At 38.9% G+C, this 19,128-nt stretch overlaps 1 protein-coding gene across 1 annotated transcript; it reads left to right on the forward strand.

The window, feature by feature from the left end:
• The first annotated feature begins 1,774 nt into the window (after positions 1-1,774).
• ppef2a (protein phosphatase with EF-hand domain 2a) lies at positions 1,775-13,850 on the forward strand. Its single transcript, XM_085476109.1, has 17 exons — positions 1,775-1,835; positions 1,983-1,991; positions 2,970-3,097; positions 3,194-3,248; positions 3,337-3,512; positions 3,686-3,800; positions 4,092-4,138; positions 4,674-4,840; positions 4,934-4,970; positions 5,667-5,816; positions 5,908-6,246; positions 7,447-7,632; positions 7,795-7,937; positions 8,531-8,637; positions 9,330-9,496; positions 10,293-10,380; positions 11,299-13,850. Exons 1-17 carry the CDS (start codon positions 1,775-1,777, stop codon positions 11,550-11,552), a joined length of 2,229 nt encoding a protein of 742 aa, XP_085332235.1. The 3' UTR covers positions 11,553-13,850.
• Positions 13,851-19,128: the final 5,278 nt, after the last annotated feature.

Consider the following 19,128-nt stretch of genomic DNA (forward strand, 5'->3'; position numbering starts at 1 on the left):
CTCAAAGCTAATGTCGAAGTTCTAGTTAGAAAGTTAGTGTAAATATTTCCAATGACTACAAGTACAAATTTCGCAGTAAATACTTCTAAAATGTAACGTCTGCTTGGTTTTTTAAAACCCAAATCAAACATCTTCGACTTTAAGATATTTTCTTGTGAAAAACAAAAGCTATAAAGTCAGCAGAAATTTGAACCAGAAATGATTTTTGAAAAACTAATTTATTCTTCGGTGCTCTATGCTGATGCTATTTATTCTAGGTTAAATCTATGCGTTGGGTATGGATGGTGTATAAATTTAGCCTTTATGTTCTTGATGCATACTCAATCATCCAGGTAAGTAAAACGAAACGTTTCGTCACTCATCCAAGTGATGACGCTACGTCCAGATGAACAGAATCAACTTTTGGAGATATGTTTTGTCACCACTTCAAAGGTTTAAAAAAAATTTAACATCCCACACACCAAAATTTTAGCGATCATAAAAAAAGGATCCGAGTTGAAGAAACTGTTGCGCTTGGGGGTTGAGTATTCAAGAAAACGGTCAGTGAAATCCAAAATAAAATCAAGTCAATGGTGAAGAATATTTGAATTTGTTTTTATCTACAGACATATCATCAGTAGGTGCTCACATGTAAACACAGACTTGGTCTCCTCTTGCCACCAATGTTTACCGCTGAAACCTTTCCATCTCCCTACATGAAGACCCATTTGGACCTATCAGGTCATTAGATCAGATTATCCACTTGTGGCTTTGTGCTTTGATTATGTGATCACACCAAGGGACTAAAGACTAAAGCAGCTTCAGCCACATTCCAGGAGAGCTGCATGGTCGGGGTTGCTTCATACATGAAGCTTCTGTACAATGACCGGTCTAACTGACATCTTGCTGCTATTCTGGTGAAGGATGCAACACAGCAAAGGGCTTTTTAAACACTCAAATGAACTGAAAGCTGACAGCCAAATAACCTGGGAAGTGGTGACTGGATAAAGAAGGTGACTGCGTAAGTAAGCAACGGATTTCAAGTTGTAATAGTTGAGTAAGTCTGTATAGATGGATTTCTACAGCAGCTAACTAAAAAGCAGGTTCAAACTGGGAAAAAAGATGCTAAACATCACAGTTTTGGTTCTTTTCTTATGGTCATATATTACTAAATTTTGTATCCACGTTTGGCATAGAACAAGACTTTAATTTGTTCCTGAAATGTGATACAATATGAAATAATCAAACAAACCAAACCATTCAGAATTCAATGCTCATTGTTTTATTAGATTTTTTCCAAATTCTCAATGCTGATTTGTGCCAAATGGTTTCCAGCTGTGAAGGTATTTCTGCCTCCTTTTTTCCATAGATTGCTTTATATAACCCTTCGTAGAATTCAGACAAAACAGTCCTGTGTGGCAGGATTGAGGCCAACCAGCGGATAATGAGATTAAAAGGCCACAAAGTCGAACGAGTTCAGTGTCCTCCAGCTCTCTGCCTACTGCTGCTGCTTCTGAGCCATGCTCAGCATTTCTCAGTGTCAATGAAGGGGTGCCTTAGAGTTAAAAAAAGAAGAAGCAGAGCTATTAAAAAACATGCACGAAGCAGAGTAATGAACTTCTATCTCAGCCTGAGAACAATGTAGTGGCTTCAAAGCCTAAAACTCTTTAGTACTTAAGCAGTCCCGTGTAAATATGTGCTCAAGTATTATATCTAGCAGATGAATTACCCGAATGTACTCTGAATCCTTTTGCACTGATGAGATGATTGATTGGTCCTTTGAACAGGAACAGTCATGGGATGTGGCGTCACAAAGTCTAACCATCTCCACAAACACACCACATCCAGTGGAAGAGGTGATACGCATACACTGACATACATGGTCGATGACCAATCACGCTGATTGCAAAAGTTTTACTCTTTCCTGTTTTTCCTTATTCTGGCTCTTACGTGTTGTCTTTGTGTTTGTCCTTTGGTGTTTCTTTTTTCTCTGCTGCCTGCAGCTGTTACAAGTAAGCCACATCTGCTTGACCTTTTTTTGTCTTGTTGATGTTTCTGTTTGGCAGATGTTGGACATAAACTCAGACCTCTGGTATCTGGGTCAAGGTGGAAATATTTTTACTAAAAGTTGCAGATAGGATGTAGCTTTAATTGAAAAGTGGAGAAAGTAAACACCTGTATCTGTTTCTGATGATGGTTTTAAAGTCAACCATACAGATATAAAACTGCCACTATGCCTTTTTTAAAATTTAACAGTAACTTTACTCTTAGATTACTTGTAGAAATTCATTGCTAAGTGTTGGTTCAGGGAAGTTAGGAACAAGTTATCCAGCTAAACTGTTTGTTCCTCCAATCTGAATGGAAATAAAAGTGTTCCTGAAGTCCTTTAAGAGTATTTCAAGGTAAAAAAAAAAAAAAAAAAAAAGGATCTGAGATAATTGGAAGAACAGGGTATCGGACACCTATAACTCCAGCTTTAACTCACATTTGGTTGGGTTTTGGTGCCAATACTTAGTTACAGTTAGGAAGAAAAATATTTGTTTCAGAGGAGAAAAAGATCCTAACTTGTGTTAAAATTAAACCTTTTTCAATGTTAAACTAATTCAGAAAGAGACATTTTCTGGGTATCTAATGCGCTGAATTCAGCCCCATCTAAAGGTGATGACACCACATCCACTATAGTACCGCTATAGTATAAATACCCTTGTTTGGCCTCTTGGTTTATCCTCCAAGCACTATTTGAGAAGTCAGTTTAAAGCTTTCTCTTGTAACTTGAATGCACATCAGGAAATAAAAGTCTTAGAATTGGTAGTCAAGTCTAATAATACAAAAGTGTTTTGAAATTTTGCCTGCTTTGCTTTAAAAAGGTTTTAAAAACAGCAGATTTTTGTGTTGCAGCGCCTCTTATACTGTGTGTGTCAATAGTAGCATGTGAAAAAAAATGATTAAAATGTGAGGTTTTTCTTGATCACGTGTGTTCTGTGTTTCAGCCATAAGAGCTGCCATCCTGATTCAGCGATGGTACCGTCAGTACGTCGCCCGCACAGAGATGAGGCGGAGATACACCTGGAACATCTTCCAGTCCATCGAATACTCTGGAGAGCAGGCCCAGATCAAGGTGAGAAACTGCTGCCACAAACCAGTCGAGACCTGAGTGTTTAATAAAAAGCAATTAACAAAAAAACTACAACCTTTTTGTCTCTTTCCTGTGCAGCTTTATAATTTCCTTGGCTACCTCATGGACAATTTCACACCATCGAGCAATGAACGTAAGACTTCTGCATTTATTCTGAGTTTGTTTTTGTTTTTTTCCTCTGTAAATCAAATCTCTGAGTTTGAACCATCTCCACCTTGCAGGAAATTTGATCTCGCACATCTTCAGAGAGAACGAGGTCTGCCGGGACGCAGAGTGGGAGAGGTACTTCTGCTACAAGAACATCGAGGTGCCGGAGATTTACTCGGGACCTCATCTCACCTTTCCTCTGACGGTAGAGGAAGCAGTCGGTCTGGTGGAGGCTTTCAGGAATAAGAAAGTAGGTCTTTTTGGAGAAAATGTTCTACATCCAAGTTCAGCACGTGCCATTAATTGACTGCATTGTAATGTAAAAAGCTTTATTTGCAGTGGTCCTAGTTATTTCCTATATGCTTATGACTTTGCTTTCTCTGTTTTGGAGGCCTTCTTGCTAACACGTTTCTCTCCCAGCAGCAGCTGCACTCACGCTACGTCCTTCAGCTCCTCTTGGAGACGTGGAAACTGCTCCGCATGTTGCCAAATATCAACCGTATCTCCACCTGCCACAGCAAAGAAATCACGATTTGTGGTATGATAAAGATATTCTTTGATAGTGGTGGTAAAGCACATGGAACTGATGAAATTTGGAAATATTTAGTAAAGACAATGAAAAATCAAAGAAGCGTTAAAATGTTAGTCTTGTTTTATTATAAGAAACTGGACTTTGGTCAATTCTGCTGGCCAACAGAAACCATTGTTTCATAGTGGAAGAGAGTGAAACATTAAAGTTGCAGAATTTGAATTAAAGTATAGATACAAATTAAGTGTGCTGTAAATTCCAGTCATTTTTAAGCCAGCCCCTTCTGTCCTGTTGTTACAGGTGATTTGCACGGACAGCTGGAAGACCTGCTGCTGATTTTCTATAAGGTATGAAAACTTAAACATTTTGAATGTGCTGAATTAATCCCATCTTTGAACCCAGAATAATGATTTTTTTCATCTGATGAGCTTTAGATACCATTTTAAAAAATGGAATTTACAAATCACGATTATTAAAATCAATAAAAATTCATCATTTTCATTGCTATCACTGCTTCATCTTCAAACCTGCTACATATGTTCAAGATAATTTAAGGATAATTTTCCAAAAATGTCCTTAAAAAATGTTTTTGTGTAGTTAAATAATTTAAAAAAGATTAATATATATAATTTTAAACTCCTGAGAATCTAATGATTTTCATGTTTTGCATTGAGGTGCTGTAATCAGAGTATTTGATGTGCTTCTTTGATTAACTTCTTTGTCAGTTAATCAGGTGGTTTTAGTTTCAGTTTACCTGCAGCTTTTTTTGCATCAGTGGTTTAATCTACTGTTTGGTTTGTTTGTATGTGGTTGATTTGTTTACACTTAAACTGCGGCTTGTCCCTTTAACTGTGCACTCCTTCGATCTTGTTTACGTGACAGAACGGCATGCCGTCCTTAGAGAAGCCCTATGTGTTTAATGGAGACTTTGTGGACAGAGGCAGGGACTCTATTGAGATCCTCCTCATCTTGTTTGCATTCCTGCTCGTTTACCCAAGTAATGTCTACCTGAACAGAGGAAACCACGAGGACCACATAGTCAACCTCAGGTGAAATTAATAAACATACACCACGTGTATGTATACACAAATTCATCTGTTGTCATTCAAACTTTTATTTCTTTACTCCTCTGGATGGTTTAGGTACGGCTTCACCAAGGAGGTGTTGAATAAGTACAAGGTAGGTTCATCTCATGCAAACCTGCACCTCCTTATCGCTGCTTTTCTAGGCAGCAGCAAATCAAAACTTACGTGGTTACCTTTACCCATGCCTTCCCAGGAAAGCTCAATCTAAACCAGTGTCTTATGTACATAAGACCAGTCACTCCTCCACGTTGCTAAGAGGATTTACGGTCATTAAAGAAGGTGACATCTGGTCTCTGTTGAGTCAGGGGGACTGAGCTGGTCCAAAGACTGACAGAAGGAATACAAAAAGTGTCCTCCTTACTGGTTTCCTTACTGCATGCTGTCTTAAGTTACAGTGCAACATCTCAGTCACACACAGAAATAAACTAGTTTTGTCTAAGGGTTCTTTGTTCCCACTGTTCCCAGTTGCAGGTGGATTAACCAACGGTAGATGGTTGGGTTTCTATATATAAAGCACTTTGAGATGATTAAGGTTGTGATTTGATGCTAAAGTTAGACAGATACTGTGGGTTCATTCAATCTTATCAACAAATGGAGTTTAATTTTTGTAAACTAAAACTGAAAATTTCATTATTTTTAAGCATCTCCTTGTTAATGTAACTTTATAAACTCTTCACAAACATGTTACCGCTTAGCAAACTGACTTTCTGTCTGCAAGGAGAGCAAAAACAAAGGAGAGAAATAAAAAAGCACTAACTGAGTAACTTTTGCTGATTGTGTTTTACATCAGATGCACGGGAAGAGGATCCTGAAGCTGCTGCAGAAGATTTTCAGCTGGTTGCCATTAGCAACAGTGATCGACCAGAAGGTGCTGGTCCTCCACGGGGGGATCTCTGACTCCACGGACCTCGGCGTCCTCGCCAGAGTTGACAGACACATTGTGAGGAACCAGCATGTGATGAGTAAAGCTGTTATTTACTCATCACTATCCTTGCAATGTGTGTAATCTGTGTTTTCCTGTTTTCCTTCAGTACATCTCGGCTCTGAGACCTCCGAAGAAGAGACACCACAGCTTGGCGGGAATATCCATCGACTTGGACGCAGATGTGGACACCGCAGCCATCAGCAGGGTCTTCCAGCGCCGGGCCTCTTTCACGTATCCCAAACCCATGGGAACCCGATATTGCTTCCAAAATCGTTCGCTGCAGGACTTCTCGGATCGGATCAGAGTGAACATGGAGAACCAGCTGGAGCTCAGCAGGAGGGAAGAGCCAACTCTGAACGCCCAGATCAACAAACCGGAGCAAGAATCTCTGTGTTTGTCCACCGACTCTGTCAGCAGTGACAACACCGTGGATGAGTGGAAACAGGCGAGTATGGAGCAGAGATGTTTTCTTAGAAGCTGCTAAGTAAACAATGAGTCTTTTGTGTCGGTGTTAGAACGAAATCAGTTTTATTATTCCCAAACTAGAAAAATGTAAACAAGCCAGATGTTTAACGGGAGACAGCTGAAACAGGGGGAAAAAACCAATCCACTACAAAATCCACTTTCTTTGTGTATTTCTCACATGTGCATGCTTCAAATTCTTTTAAAAAACAGACAAAAAAACCCCAATTTAATAAAAATATGTCTTTTTTAAAATGATGATGGGAAGAGAAAAAGCTAACCAAATCTACCAGACTCCCACCCTGATTAAATCATGAAGTAACTGTGATTAACCACATTTTTCACATTCACTAGCCACACTCAGGCCTCATTACTGCCAAAATGAAGGTTTTAGAGTGGCCTCGTCAAAGTCTGGACTTACATTGAAATGCTTTGGCATAGCCTTAAACTTTCCAATTTGGCAGAATTTCAAAAATTCTGCAAAGAAGAGTGGGCCAAAATTCCTCCACAGCAATCTGAAAAACTTGTTTCCTTGATTGCAGGTCATGCTGGTGAGGACGTTAGATTAGATTAGATTTAGGGGACAACTACTTTTTCATGTTAGGTTGGTAGGTTTGGTTTTTTTTTTCCTTAATAAATATTACTCTATTTACTCTTGTTGCCTTTGTCTAATATTACAATTCGTATGATGTGAAGCATGTAACTGTGACAAATTGTAGTAAGATTTTAGTAGTTTTACTCCCATGTATATTAAACAATGAAATAAATTCCCACCAGTCTAACCTGACCACAAACTCACACTCTTCACATATTTTTGTCAGAAGTCGTGACCTTTCACCTCACTCCTGCTCAAGTTATAGCCTGAAAGACAAACAGACAGTAATCAACGCTCACCTAACAGGAGGTGCTGTGTGTTGCCTGCATAAGACTTCAGAGGCTGTAATCCCCCACGTCACTAATCTCTCTGCTCTGACTTCAGTCTACTCTTAAAAACTGGCTAGCTTTTTCCCCAGCTGGTGTTTCCACAGGTTTTTTTCTGACTCTTCTGTTTTATTTTTTATCTTATTTAATGTTTATCTTTTACTGAATAGCAGACAGTAAAGTTGGACTACGCACCAATGCTAGAAATGGTTATTAAATATAGTAGAGAAACTTTAAGACTTTGAGTTCTTTGTCCTACCAGATCCTGGACCTGCTGTGGAGTGACCCGATGACTCAGGATGGATGCATACCCAACGAGGTGAGGGGTGGAGGCTGCTACTGGGGCCCTGATGTCACCGAGGACTTCCTGAACAGACACAATCTGCAGCTCATCATTCGCTCCCATGAGTGCAAACAGGAGGGCTATGAGTTCTGCCACAACCGTAAGGTCAGCTCAGTAATCCTACAGCTCGCTGTCTAAATTCAGTACTTTAAAACCAAAATCAGCCTCACTCTAAAGTATCATATGTACCATAAACCTCTCCCCTGATCAGCATCAGTGTTTCCTTCCTCTTCAGTGACAGGTTTGTCCTTTCTTTCATTCACCCAGGTCCTCACTCTGTTCTCTGCCTCCAATTACTATGACGTGGGGAGCAATAGGGGGGCTTACGTGAAACTGGGCCCTGACCTTGTGCCTTATTTGATTCAATATCAGGCCAGCAGCATGACGAGAGAGCTCACTGTGAGACAGAGGTACTACTAACACTCACTTCATTAGATAAATTCTTCATTATCAGATCATCTCTTCACTTAATTCAAACTTGGTTTAGTCTTAAAAGGCTAGAGTAGCTTTGCATAATTCACTGATCAAAATAATCCTTATATTGATTATGCAGGGCCTTGGTGCAGAACCTCAGTTCATCCATAGTCTGAAGCAGACCTTCAGACCTCTGTCCACAGTCAGAGATGTGTGCCAGAGCCAAGAGTAGAGAGAGTAGAAAAAACTGTTTGCTATGGACCCGTTAAAGCAGACTGAAGCCTGAGATACACTAACTTTCTAATGTCAGACTTTGGCCACATTTAATATGACTAGCATCCATTATAACAGAATACACAGGCCAGATAATAAGGGGAAGTACAATAGGCTCCCTTTAAACAGACAATAAGGAAGCTTTATGAAACTAGTGGTTTCCGCATGTCTACACAGCTTATCTACATTATTAACTTTAAAAATTCACAAATTAAGCACCTGAAATGTTTCTGACGTTGATGAGAAACCGTTTTTGCCTCTTTCTTTGATAACCATTGTTTGCCACGCTGTTGTGTTTGCCGTTCGTCACCTGCAGTGTTGGGCGAACCGAGCGCTCAGCTCTCAGAGTCCTGAGGGAGCAGCTGTTTGCGCACAAGTCTGACCTCCTCTGTGCCTTCAGAAAGTTTGACAGCGAGAACAAAGGTGTGTGTAGTTTGAGTTTCATAAACTGATTCATTCCTCATCAGATCAGTCTTTACTTTTTGTTGCAGATCTTTCCTTCTTTTTTTCCCATGTAGTTCTCAAGAGATATTCACTTGCTGGAAAGAAATATGAGCCCACACCTTTGTGTTTGTGTGGAACATAATGATCCCTGTGCAGGATGAAAACAACGTGTGGGCTGGGTGAAAGTCTAGCTCAGAAGATTTCAGAGTTTCACAGAAACTTCTGTTTCAGGGATTTAATTTCACTTACAATAGACAAACAGCTTTGCCTAACACAAAATAGTGTGAAAAAAAAGGTACTTGGATGGATGTTGTTGGACTTTTCAACATATTTTTGGATAAGCAAACATTTGATTCTCTTTGAAACACAGCCTACAAGTAAAGGTAGTTTATTAATTATTTTACACACAGAATTGGAAAAACTTGAAAACAGAACTGAGTTAGCTTTTGGTTAGCTCTCACAGTCTTCCTGATGCAGAGAAAAAGCCTGCTGTTTACATTTTCTGGGCTTTAATGTGTCACAAAATAACAAAGTATAATATTTTAGTGTGAATGTTTTCAAACTGTGTGGCAAAATACTTCTTAGATATAATCTAGACAAGGTAGACAGTGATCAAACTTGGATTAGAGCTTTGCGCTCTTATAATTAGTATGACCTTTCACCTCTATTAGGTCTGCTGTCTCTGAACGACTGGGCCTCTGCAGTGGAGAGTGTGATGCATCTGGATCTGCCCTGGAGGATGCTTCGCTCTCAGCTGGTCACCTGCAAGAACAGCGAAGGCACGATAGACTACTACGAGTGGTTCAACGAGCTTGCCATCACAGGATCCAAAACAGATGTAAGAACTCACCGGCTCTGTCTTAGCTGATGTAGCAATGTTTACATGAAAATGCAATAATGTAATATGGAGAAACTTTAGAAAAGGGATCTTTATACCGAGATTCAGGGAGTTGTAGAGAAGTAGAAAAGATAAATTGCCCTTCCACCCTTGAAATTGGTTAAATGGATACAAAGGAACATTGATTTGTGTCCTTTTCCTGGCACGGTGTGTATTCCGTGGCGTCATGCTGCTGTCATGTGTTGTTGACTTAAATTATTTGTAAAGGATACACCTGTGTATCATCGATTACAGGTTTCCTTGTAACCTTCCTGTCTACCCAAGTAGAATGAGTTAGGAATGAGTTGCTTCAAGATGGCACAGTGAGATAGATTTCCAGGTCACAGGCAGGAAAACAGGGGAGGCGAGGATGGACAAAATAGGGAAATGAGACGCCCCTTGACACCAACTTGAGACAATAAATGTCAGAAGTCAATTAAGTAACGTGACCTCTTTCAGAACACTCTAGGATTGACCTTTGTTTTTGTTTTGCCTTTTGGGAAAAGGTGAAAACCTCCCTAAAGATGACTAAGAACATCTTTACCAGAATCCTAAAATTAACATCTGCGTGGGAATAAATCTTTTCAGTTGCCAGGTTGTATTCAAACAGAGTTTTGCTGCTTAAACAACATTATTTTTCTGACCAATCTGAAAGATGCTGCATATAAAATATCACCAGAATGCTGCAGATGTTCCTTTTTGTACTTTATTTGTGTTGTTTTATGAATATGAGACTTTCTTCTTTTGGTCTTTGCAGCATATTGACCAGAGTCTGCTGGAAACGTTGTATCGCCACCGCTCCACTTTGGAGACAATCTTCAGGATTGTAGACACGGACAACTCAGGTAAAACACCCACTGTTTATTGCTGTTCGATGCAGAAGCAAATCTGCTAATGGAATATATTACCCTTAGATTGCTCAGTTTTGCATCATTCCCAAGCAACAGCACAGAGAAAAAATACATGTTTAAGTCCTTTCTATCACACACATTCACACTCCAATGGATGAGCAACTTGGGGTTTGTATCTCGCCCAAGGATATTTGGCAAGCAGACTGGAGCAGCCAGTGATCAACCCACCAACTTTCTGATTAGTAGATGACCTACTCTACCTCCTGAGCTGCAACCAAATGCACTCAGTCAGAAATATAGTGATTATATAACTTCAATTAAATGTCAGTTTTTGCCTTAAAACATTTAATTTACTAATTACATAGTAATATGTGCCTAATATTAATATATAACAGGTGCCAGATTTAATTTCAAAAGACATGAAAGAAATACTTTTCTTCATTAAATAACTAAAATGTCTCTGTATGTATTGTGGCTTTGGATTTTTACCTTATTGAGATAATTGTTTTGTCATATTTACTCTGCACACTTTTCTCTTGATTTATTTGTTATATATTAGTTATGTTTAACTTAATTTTTAACTGCTGCCAAAGGAAAAAGGAATTACTTAACTTTTATAATCTACATAGATGATTGAGAGACGGAGTAAAGTGTGTCAGGGCTCTGATGTGTCTGTGGGAGACGTCTGCTGAGCTTAGCCTCTGTTAATCCACCTGTAGCGTGCGAAACAGGCAGCAGGAGGTTACAGTCGCCTGATTCCTAACGATGACTAACCCACTGATCTACTAGTCTTTTCATCCCGCCTCTCTGATCACATGCAAACACAGACAGCAACACTTTTCTTTAACAGTTTCTGCCTATTACTCCTTTTTGAACCTCTAATCTCCTCCTCCTTCTCCTCCACCACCTCAGGGTTCATCAGCATGCAGGACTTCCGTCAGACCTGGAAGCTGCTGAGCGTCTACCTGAAAATGGAGATCACCGACGAGGCCATCTCCGACCTGGCCGTCACAATTGACAGCAACCATGACGGCAGCATAGACATTGACGAGTTCATGGAGGCCTTTCGGCTCACGGACAAGAAGAGCCGGCTGGAACGAGGACGCAGCATGTTCATGGGCACGGCCTCCGACCTCACCAAGCTGGAGGGAGATCCCAACATTTGATGAAAAAGCGTGTTAAACAGATAGCTCGGCGTCCAGCAGAGGGGAGGAGAGGGAGCTGCAGCCAACGCAAGCTGCTTTTAATGACGCACATAAAGATGCAGGATGATGCTGAGCAACAGCCGCCTGGATCACAGGGGATTAGGAGGAGGTTAGAGGTCAGGGTGTTTGACGGCGAATGCTCATTCGAAGCGGAGGAAGTCTGGGCAAAACGCAGCAGCTTGAGCAACTCACGTCTCCTTTATATTCCTAAAATAGTCCAAAACTGAAAAACAAAAGGCATCTTATAGAAAATAACAATTTAATTAAATGCAAAAATGGGTGATTTTTGCATTTAATATTCACTGAATTTACGTTTAACAGCTTCAAATGTGACTCATGTCAACATAAAAAGATTCTCACACTCCAGATGTGTTAAAATGGACATGTAATGATCCTACTCGTGTGATGATTAACAGTTAAAACTGAGTAAAAGATGGGAAGGAGCACAGAAATAAGAATCCTTCAAATATATGAAGAAATGTGTTAAATATATAAAAAGTGCTTGCCAAAGGTTTTTGGGAGGTAGCTTATTGAAATAATTTTTCACATCATCTACATATTTTTTTTATGAATTTGTTGGATGTAGTGAAGAGGTATTTCAAGAAAAGGAGGAAGATAGGGTAACACATCATATGGATGGATGTTATCTCATGGTGGTGCCAGCTGAGAACGAGACAGGGTCTGGATGGTGGGGAACAGTTACCAGATGATTGGGAAAGAACAGACTCGCTAAAGGAGTCTCGGAGAGTAAGAAGAGGATGGAGGGAATGGAGATCAAGTGTACCGGTACAAGTTATTAAAGAACAGGGGAGCTGCAGTAACCACAGTGGGATAAGGTTATTGGAGACCATGAAGATGTGGGAAAGACTCTGGGGTGACTGTCAGTGATTTTTGCTTTGAGAGTGTTGATTGAGATGTATACAGGAGGTCAGAAGGAGTTGCATCTAGGAGGAATCCTGGAGAATTTTTTTTAAATATCTGCAACTTACTGGTGCCTTAGCAGCAGCAGCACTTGAAATGTCGCGTGGACTGATAATATTTTCTGTGAGCGTGGTGGGATTGCTCCTCCTGTCGGGCAGCAAACGAGCCCCCAACCCGTCCAGAATGGAGAACTCATGATTTTATTCATTTGACTCATAGGATGTATATCTACCTCCAGTTTCTGAAGTTTAAAGGTGTAGTCTGAGAATTTGGGAGTTATGCTTATTATGTTATCTCAGCTGAGCATAAAGACAGGAAATGGAAAGTAACAGCTCGCCTGCTCTCGCTATAAGGAAACCAAAATCACCTAAATTCACCCTAAAAACACACTCTGTAATGCCAAAGCTGAAGATGGTCACAATTTTGTAAGTTATGACATCATTACAGCTACATGTTCACAGAATAACCAGTTACTAATACTACTAACATGTTAAATTCAAAGTAGTGTAATGTTACTTTATCAAAAGTAACATTTTTACATTGTAAGTGTAACATATACACAACATTGTTCTGTAACACTGCAGTGACTCAGTGTGGGTTAGAAATAAGTGACTTGATATTTCAGCAGATGTAAGATGTTATCTGTGTGGGTGATATCTTCTGAAGATCAGTAACACATTTGTTTCTTTTATACAGTGTAAAAGATAAACATTTCTAGGCCTGTTGCAGACGGGAGTAATTTATTTCATCGGTGAGAATTAAAGTAAGAAATATGGTCCTGGGTGAATCCTGAAATGAATCCTGAATTACAGGAAAATTCTACAACAGCAAATATGGCATCAGAAACTTAACTTCCGGGAAAGGAAAAAGCTTTTTAAGGAAAGCTTTTTAACCCATTTTCATCAGATTGGACTGCTGATTGCAAACATGTAGTTTTTAATCCCGCCACTACCTTTAAAATTAAAGCTCATTTTAATTTTGCATTGCAATAACTGCATGAACAGGTGGCCAGAGGCATTTCAAGATAACTGTTGAGCCCTGAGAGAGCATACAGAGCAGGACAGCTGTTTTCAATCTTCATGGTAAGCTAAGCATCCAAATAGTAGTAGTGTTTAAATGATTGATCATTTTTTAACAGTAAATCCAACATTGTGCAGGACTTGTTCCGTCAAGGCGTGATGTATTTTTTAGTTTAATCTGTTGTTCCACATTTCTGAGTATTATCAATTGCAACTAAAAGAGTCAGTGAGTCCGTGTGAATGTGAATTTTACTGTCTTTTTTTCTAGTATGTTGACCATGTAAAACCTTTCCTGTAAATAAAAAAAGTGAGTCATGTCTTACTTTCATAAGACGTATGTGGAAAAAATGTTCAGTTGTTGCAGTTGAAGGTATGTAATTAGTTTCTAATTTGTTTAATTAAGGTAGCAGTTTTTTATTCATTTATTTCTCATCCTTATTATTTAAGAGCAAACATAAAACTCAAAATTTCCCTTGCAATCAATGGCAATTCTAGAAACCTTTGTCATTACTAAATGCTTTATTTTCTTTCTGCTCGGCCTATAGTTGCTGTTTGCTTGTGGGTCTCTCTGCTTTCAGTTTTGTATTTAATACCTGAAAAAACAGCTTCATTGGGTTGAGTTCAGGTGATTGACTTTGCCATTGAAGAATATCTCATTTTCTGCATTGTTTGGGTTATTGTCCATGTATACCTATCAGCTGTCACATTATCAGTAAACACCAGTTTCCACTGGTTCCACTGGCAGCCATACGTGCCCATGCCATAACATTACCTCTACAATGTTTGACAGACAACATGCTTTTCTTCGGATCATGGGCTGTTTTTTCTCCTCCCCCTCTTTCCTTTTTCCATCATAAAGGTACAAGGTAACTTTGATTTCTTCTGTCCAAACACTGTTTTTTGTTTTTTTGTTTTTTCCAGAGTTCTGCAGTTTCTTCTAGATGTTTTCTGGCAAAGTCCAATTTGACCTTCTTGTTCTTGTGGTTTGCACCTTTTTGAAAACTGGCTCCTTAGATGACTGTCGATTTTATAATAACATACCTAACTCCACAAGAGTTTTCTTGAGTTGTGAAGCTGATTTTAAACCTGGAAAGAATTCAGTTATTATTTCTTCTTTTTAAGACTTTACCAAGTAGCTAATTTCGCCACTCCTCAAATTTTTACATTTACCCTGTTAGGTTAGTTTTGTTTTTCCAGCCTAATGGTGGCCTCCATTACTTGGTCCTCATACTGAGGATTCCAGTGAAAAGCTACTAAATGAAACTTCAACACATGGAATCCACTCCAGATCTTTTATCTTCTTATCTTCCTAAGAACCAATAGAAAGGACACAATGAAAAGGATGGGTCTCATGTCTCTAGTCCACTAAGATAAAGTTCTTGTATAATTTAATACACTTTATTTTTTTTACTTGCATACTAGAAAGTAAAAATAGTCAAATCATATTATAGTTTTTAAACGATTGACTGAGTTCACAGAATCACCAGCAGGGGGCACAACAGACTAGAGTACAGCTTTTCCTGCACTGCTCGGCTTCTCAGGACTGAAGAAAAGTGGTCACTATTTAAGAGACAGGTGATTAACACAAGAGTAGGAGTCATTAGTTGGGAAAGCAAACAATGTTGGGATTAAAAGCTAACACACCCTGAAGTTGAGCTGCAGCAGCAAACAGTGAATTTTTGTGGTTTCACTCGCATTATCTCCCTGAGCCCTTAAAGCCAGGGCTGTAGCTTTCTGCTCTTTTAAGTGGGTGGATTTTCAAACAGGTCCAGAGCTGCCTGAAGTTTCACAAAACAAAGTGTACACGTTTTACCTGGAGGAGGACAATTTGGTTTTGTTTTTTGCCTTTTTTGCACAATGTTGCTGGTAATTAGACACACCTGTTCAACTCGGTGCATTCAGGTAAAGACTGCAGTCATCGTCGAGAAGTTCAAAATGAGCATGAAAGTGAGGCAGAAAGGCGATTTAAGTGACTTCTGGGATTTTCCTGCACAACCGTCACTACGGTTTACAGGAAATGATCACGAAAAAGAGGAAATATCCAATGAGCAGCAGTTCTGTGGGTAAACATTAAAATGAAAGAACGGGAAACTGGTTTGCTTTCACCTCTGGGCTGGAAAAATTGTACAAAAAAAAAGAAAGAAAGAAAAGAAATCAGCTGAGGTGGGAGTCACAGAATGATTTTGTGATCGATTTACATCATTTCCACAAGGGATCAATAAAGTATTCTGATTCTGATTTTTCATAGAAATAACTCATAATAAAAATGTATGGAATATATTTTGTTAATTAGAAAACAAACGTAGCGTTAGAATAATATATTTCTGTTTTTTAAATGTGTAAGCATCTTTAAAAGTCCTATGAAGCGTTGTATTAGGTTCATACTGTGAATAGTAAAATCTTAAAATGGGAGAAATAGATGTTCAGCACTCAACGCTTATATTCCTTGTGTAGTTTTAAGGGATGATCTTGACCACCATGAGCGATTGTGGCAAATGCTGAACATGTGATTGAAAGTCATGCAGCTGGTTGTGGAGCTTGTTTACAGTCTGTACAGTCCGCACTTTCTCCAATCACATGAAGAACTGTAGAAGTTCTCCAGGACAGAGGAGCCTACAAAAGCTTCTCCTGTTTTAAAGGATGGTCACGCCCAGTATTGGTTAACTTTGGTTTTCACTGTAAAAACATGTGAGTGATGACGTTATCCTATAATCGCAATTTTAAACATTTTAAAACATTATCCACTCCCCCAGAGACTGAGACTGAATGGTACCACCACCAATCCCAACACAGAGACCCTCTAACTAATGGGACAAAGCAGAAAGCAGTTAGACCCAGTTTTCCCAGAGTATTGTTCACAGTCTGCAGGTGGTCTTACAGTTGAAAAGCTTCTGGAGCTCTGGCCTAATGCACCATGTGAAAGAAAGACTCACAGTTTGATGGAGCATGTAGTGACGGGTGAGGTCGGCATGACAGATTTGCAGGTGGTTGACTATACTTTTAAGTAATAGTTAGTAACGGACACTTCGGTGTAGTTTCAAGTAATCCTAATATATCTGTCTAAACCCCCACACCATTACGCCACCACCAGCACAAAAACTCTGACCCTACCGTCTGAATGTTGCGGCAGAAGTTGAGATTTTTCACAAACAGTGTCCAGTTTTGGCGAGACTGTGTGAATTGTAGCATCAGTAGTGGCACCAGGTGTGGTCCTCTGCTTCTGTGTGTTCAGAAATGCTCGTCTGCATACTTTGGTTGTCACTATTGGTAATTTGAGTTACTGTTACCTTCCTATAAACTCAAAGCAGTAAAACCATTCTCTTCATCAACAAGGCGTTTTCACCCAGACAGTTGTCGCTCATTGGATATTTTCTTTTTCTAAATGATCATGTAGGAAAATTCCCGATCACTTTCCCTTCTCTTTGTGCTCAGTTTGAACTCAGGAGGCCGTCTTGACCATGTCTACTTGCCCAAATGGATTAACAGATAACAGATAGACCCAGTTTTGTGGGTTTCCAAGAAATGAGTCACCAAATAAACACTTTAATCAAAAACACCGAGTGTAACTGTAATTCAGCGGCTCACAGCTTTTGTTTTAATTCAGAAAGAAATTTTAGAGTCAAAACCAAAACTCAATTCACCAATTCCACAATCGGAGTATTCATCAGATTTTGCCAGTGTAGACTGTTTCTACACAGAACATTTCATGGTTTGTCCTTGATGTCTCACTGGTGTTTAATCTCTGGAGTGTTTAAACATTTCATTCTTTTTATTCTTCAATGAAGTAAAAAAAAACAAAAAAACACCACACAAGTAAAATTAAACCTACACTAGCAACTTTTTAAACTCTAGATGTGCAAACTGTCACTTAAAAGTATCTTCTTTTATATTGATGTTCTCTCGTGGTTCACTTTCTTTTTAAAATGTGTCTTTGCTCTGCTCGCTAACCTTTATCTTAACTGATGTTTTTAAGAAATAGTGAAAACTGTTATCACTTTTCTTTGAAGTTCAATGAAAACATGCATGTTTTTGTTATAGCCAATTGTTGGAACTATTTTTACAGGCTATATAGTTCAAAAACAAAACAAGGAAACTTTAAAAGTAATTTGGAATCACAGAAACGTACATAATTTGGAATAAAATCAGAGTACAAGTAAAGAAACTGTGGTTTCTTAGATTTTGGGTTGGTAAAGAGACAAGAAGTGTAGGTTTTACACTCAGTTGCTTTATGTATATGAAGCTAAACAACGGCATCACTTAATCAGGAGTCCAGAGGATAATCTCAACTCTACTGAAGGTCAGTCAAGTCTTAAAAATGTAAATAATTAACATTTAATTTACCCGCTGAAAGAGAAAATGCGCTGACCCTGCGGACCCTGAAATGATCCCCTTGAAGGCAGAAATATATGATGTAAATTCTCAGAAGAGCTCAGGGAGAGGGAGCCGCCCCGAGGCCGTCAACACAAGGCTGCTGTGTGTACACATGCCATGTCCTCGCGGATTTGTAGATTTGTCTGTGATACAGGTTGACATGAAGGATAAACATGTAACAATATTTCTTTAATGAGTGCTGCTGCATTTAATTCGAAGTTACGCTAAACAGAAAAGTAGAAAGCTCCAAGTTGGAGATTTTCAAAAGATTTTTAGAAGATTAAAAGTTTAAAACATCATTTTAAGAGGAAACCGGTTGTGTGATCGTTTTTGCAGCTGGGATTTAGTTTATTGCTGCAGTTTATGATCAAGTTTTGTTTGGAAAAAAACACAGGTCCAGTTAAACTGAAATTAATCTTCCCTTTTCTTCCTTTTAGGTCAACACATTTATGATTTTTGCATGCTTTTGTGGACTCTCCAGGGCATGTAATTATTTGGAATTTAATGGTGATTCAGACCAAACATTAGCAATAATTTAAAAAGCATTATTTGCAGGTAAATTTTTAAAAGAAAATGTTTTGGGAACACATTAGCTAGTTTTAGGGGGAAAAGGTGTTGTCAATAATTGTTCATTGTATTTAACTTTTTGTAAAGAATTGAAACATTGTTACCACCTATATGTTCAAAATCTTTACTCATATTCTAGCATATGTGTGTTATGTGTGGAAGCTGGTCCTCTGGAAATGGTTGTAAATGTCAGTCTGTGAGGACGTTTAATTGACTTCTTGCTTTTGATCTATGCTTATAGATATTACAGTTGTCTTTATTTAGCAAGGCTACATTTGTTTCAAGCTTGTGGTCGCCTAGTTGAAGAAAATGGTGTGAGGTTATGATGAATGTGTTCTTTTCTCCGAATTTTGACTGCAGTCGTTGTCCATGGTGCTGATCAAAAGCTGGAAGGCTGCTGTTGATATTAAAGATTATTGGTGTATGCTATTATTTTTGCAGCACTCTGTGTTGTGTGTGTGTTTGTGTATGTGTTTACAAGTAAGACAGTACTGGTAAAGGATTCAGGGTTACCTGATCCAGCCCCAACTATAAGCTTTATGAATAGAAAAAGTTCGAAATTCCAATTGATAAACAACCCACAAAAACATGTCTGTGTGTGTGTTTTAGCTTAAAAGTAGTTACTGAGAGCATAAAGTGCTTACTGGCTTATTTGTTAT

Source organism: Copadichromis virginalis, linkage group LG12, assembly GCF_057382275.1.
Source record: "Copadichromis virginalis isolate Kocher_CV1m ecotype Utaka linkage group LG12, C_Virginalis_male_GT1.1, whole genome shotgun sequence".
In the NCBI taxonomy this organism is placed as follows: domain Eukaryota; kingdom Metazoa; phylum Chordata; class Actinopteri; order Cichliformes; family Cichlidae; genus Copadichromis; species Copadichromis virginalis.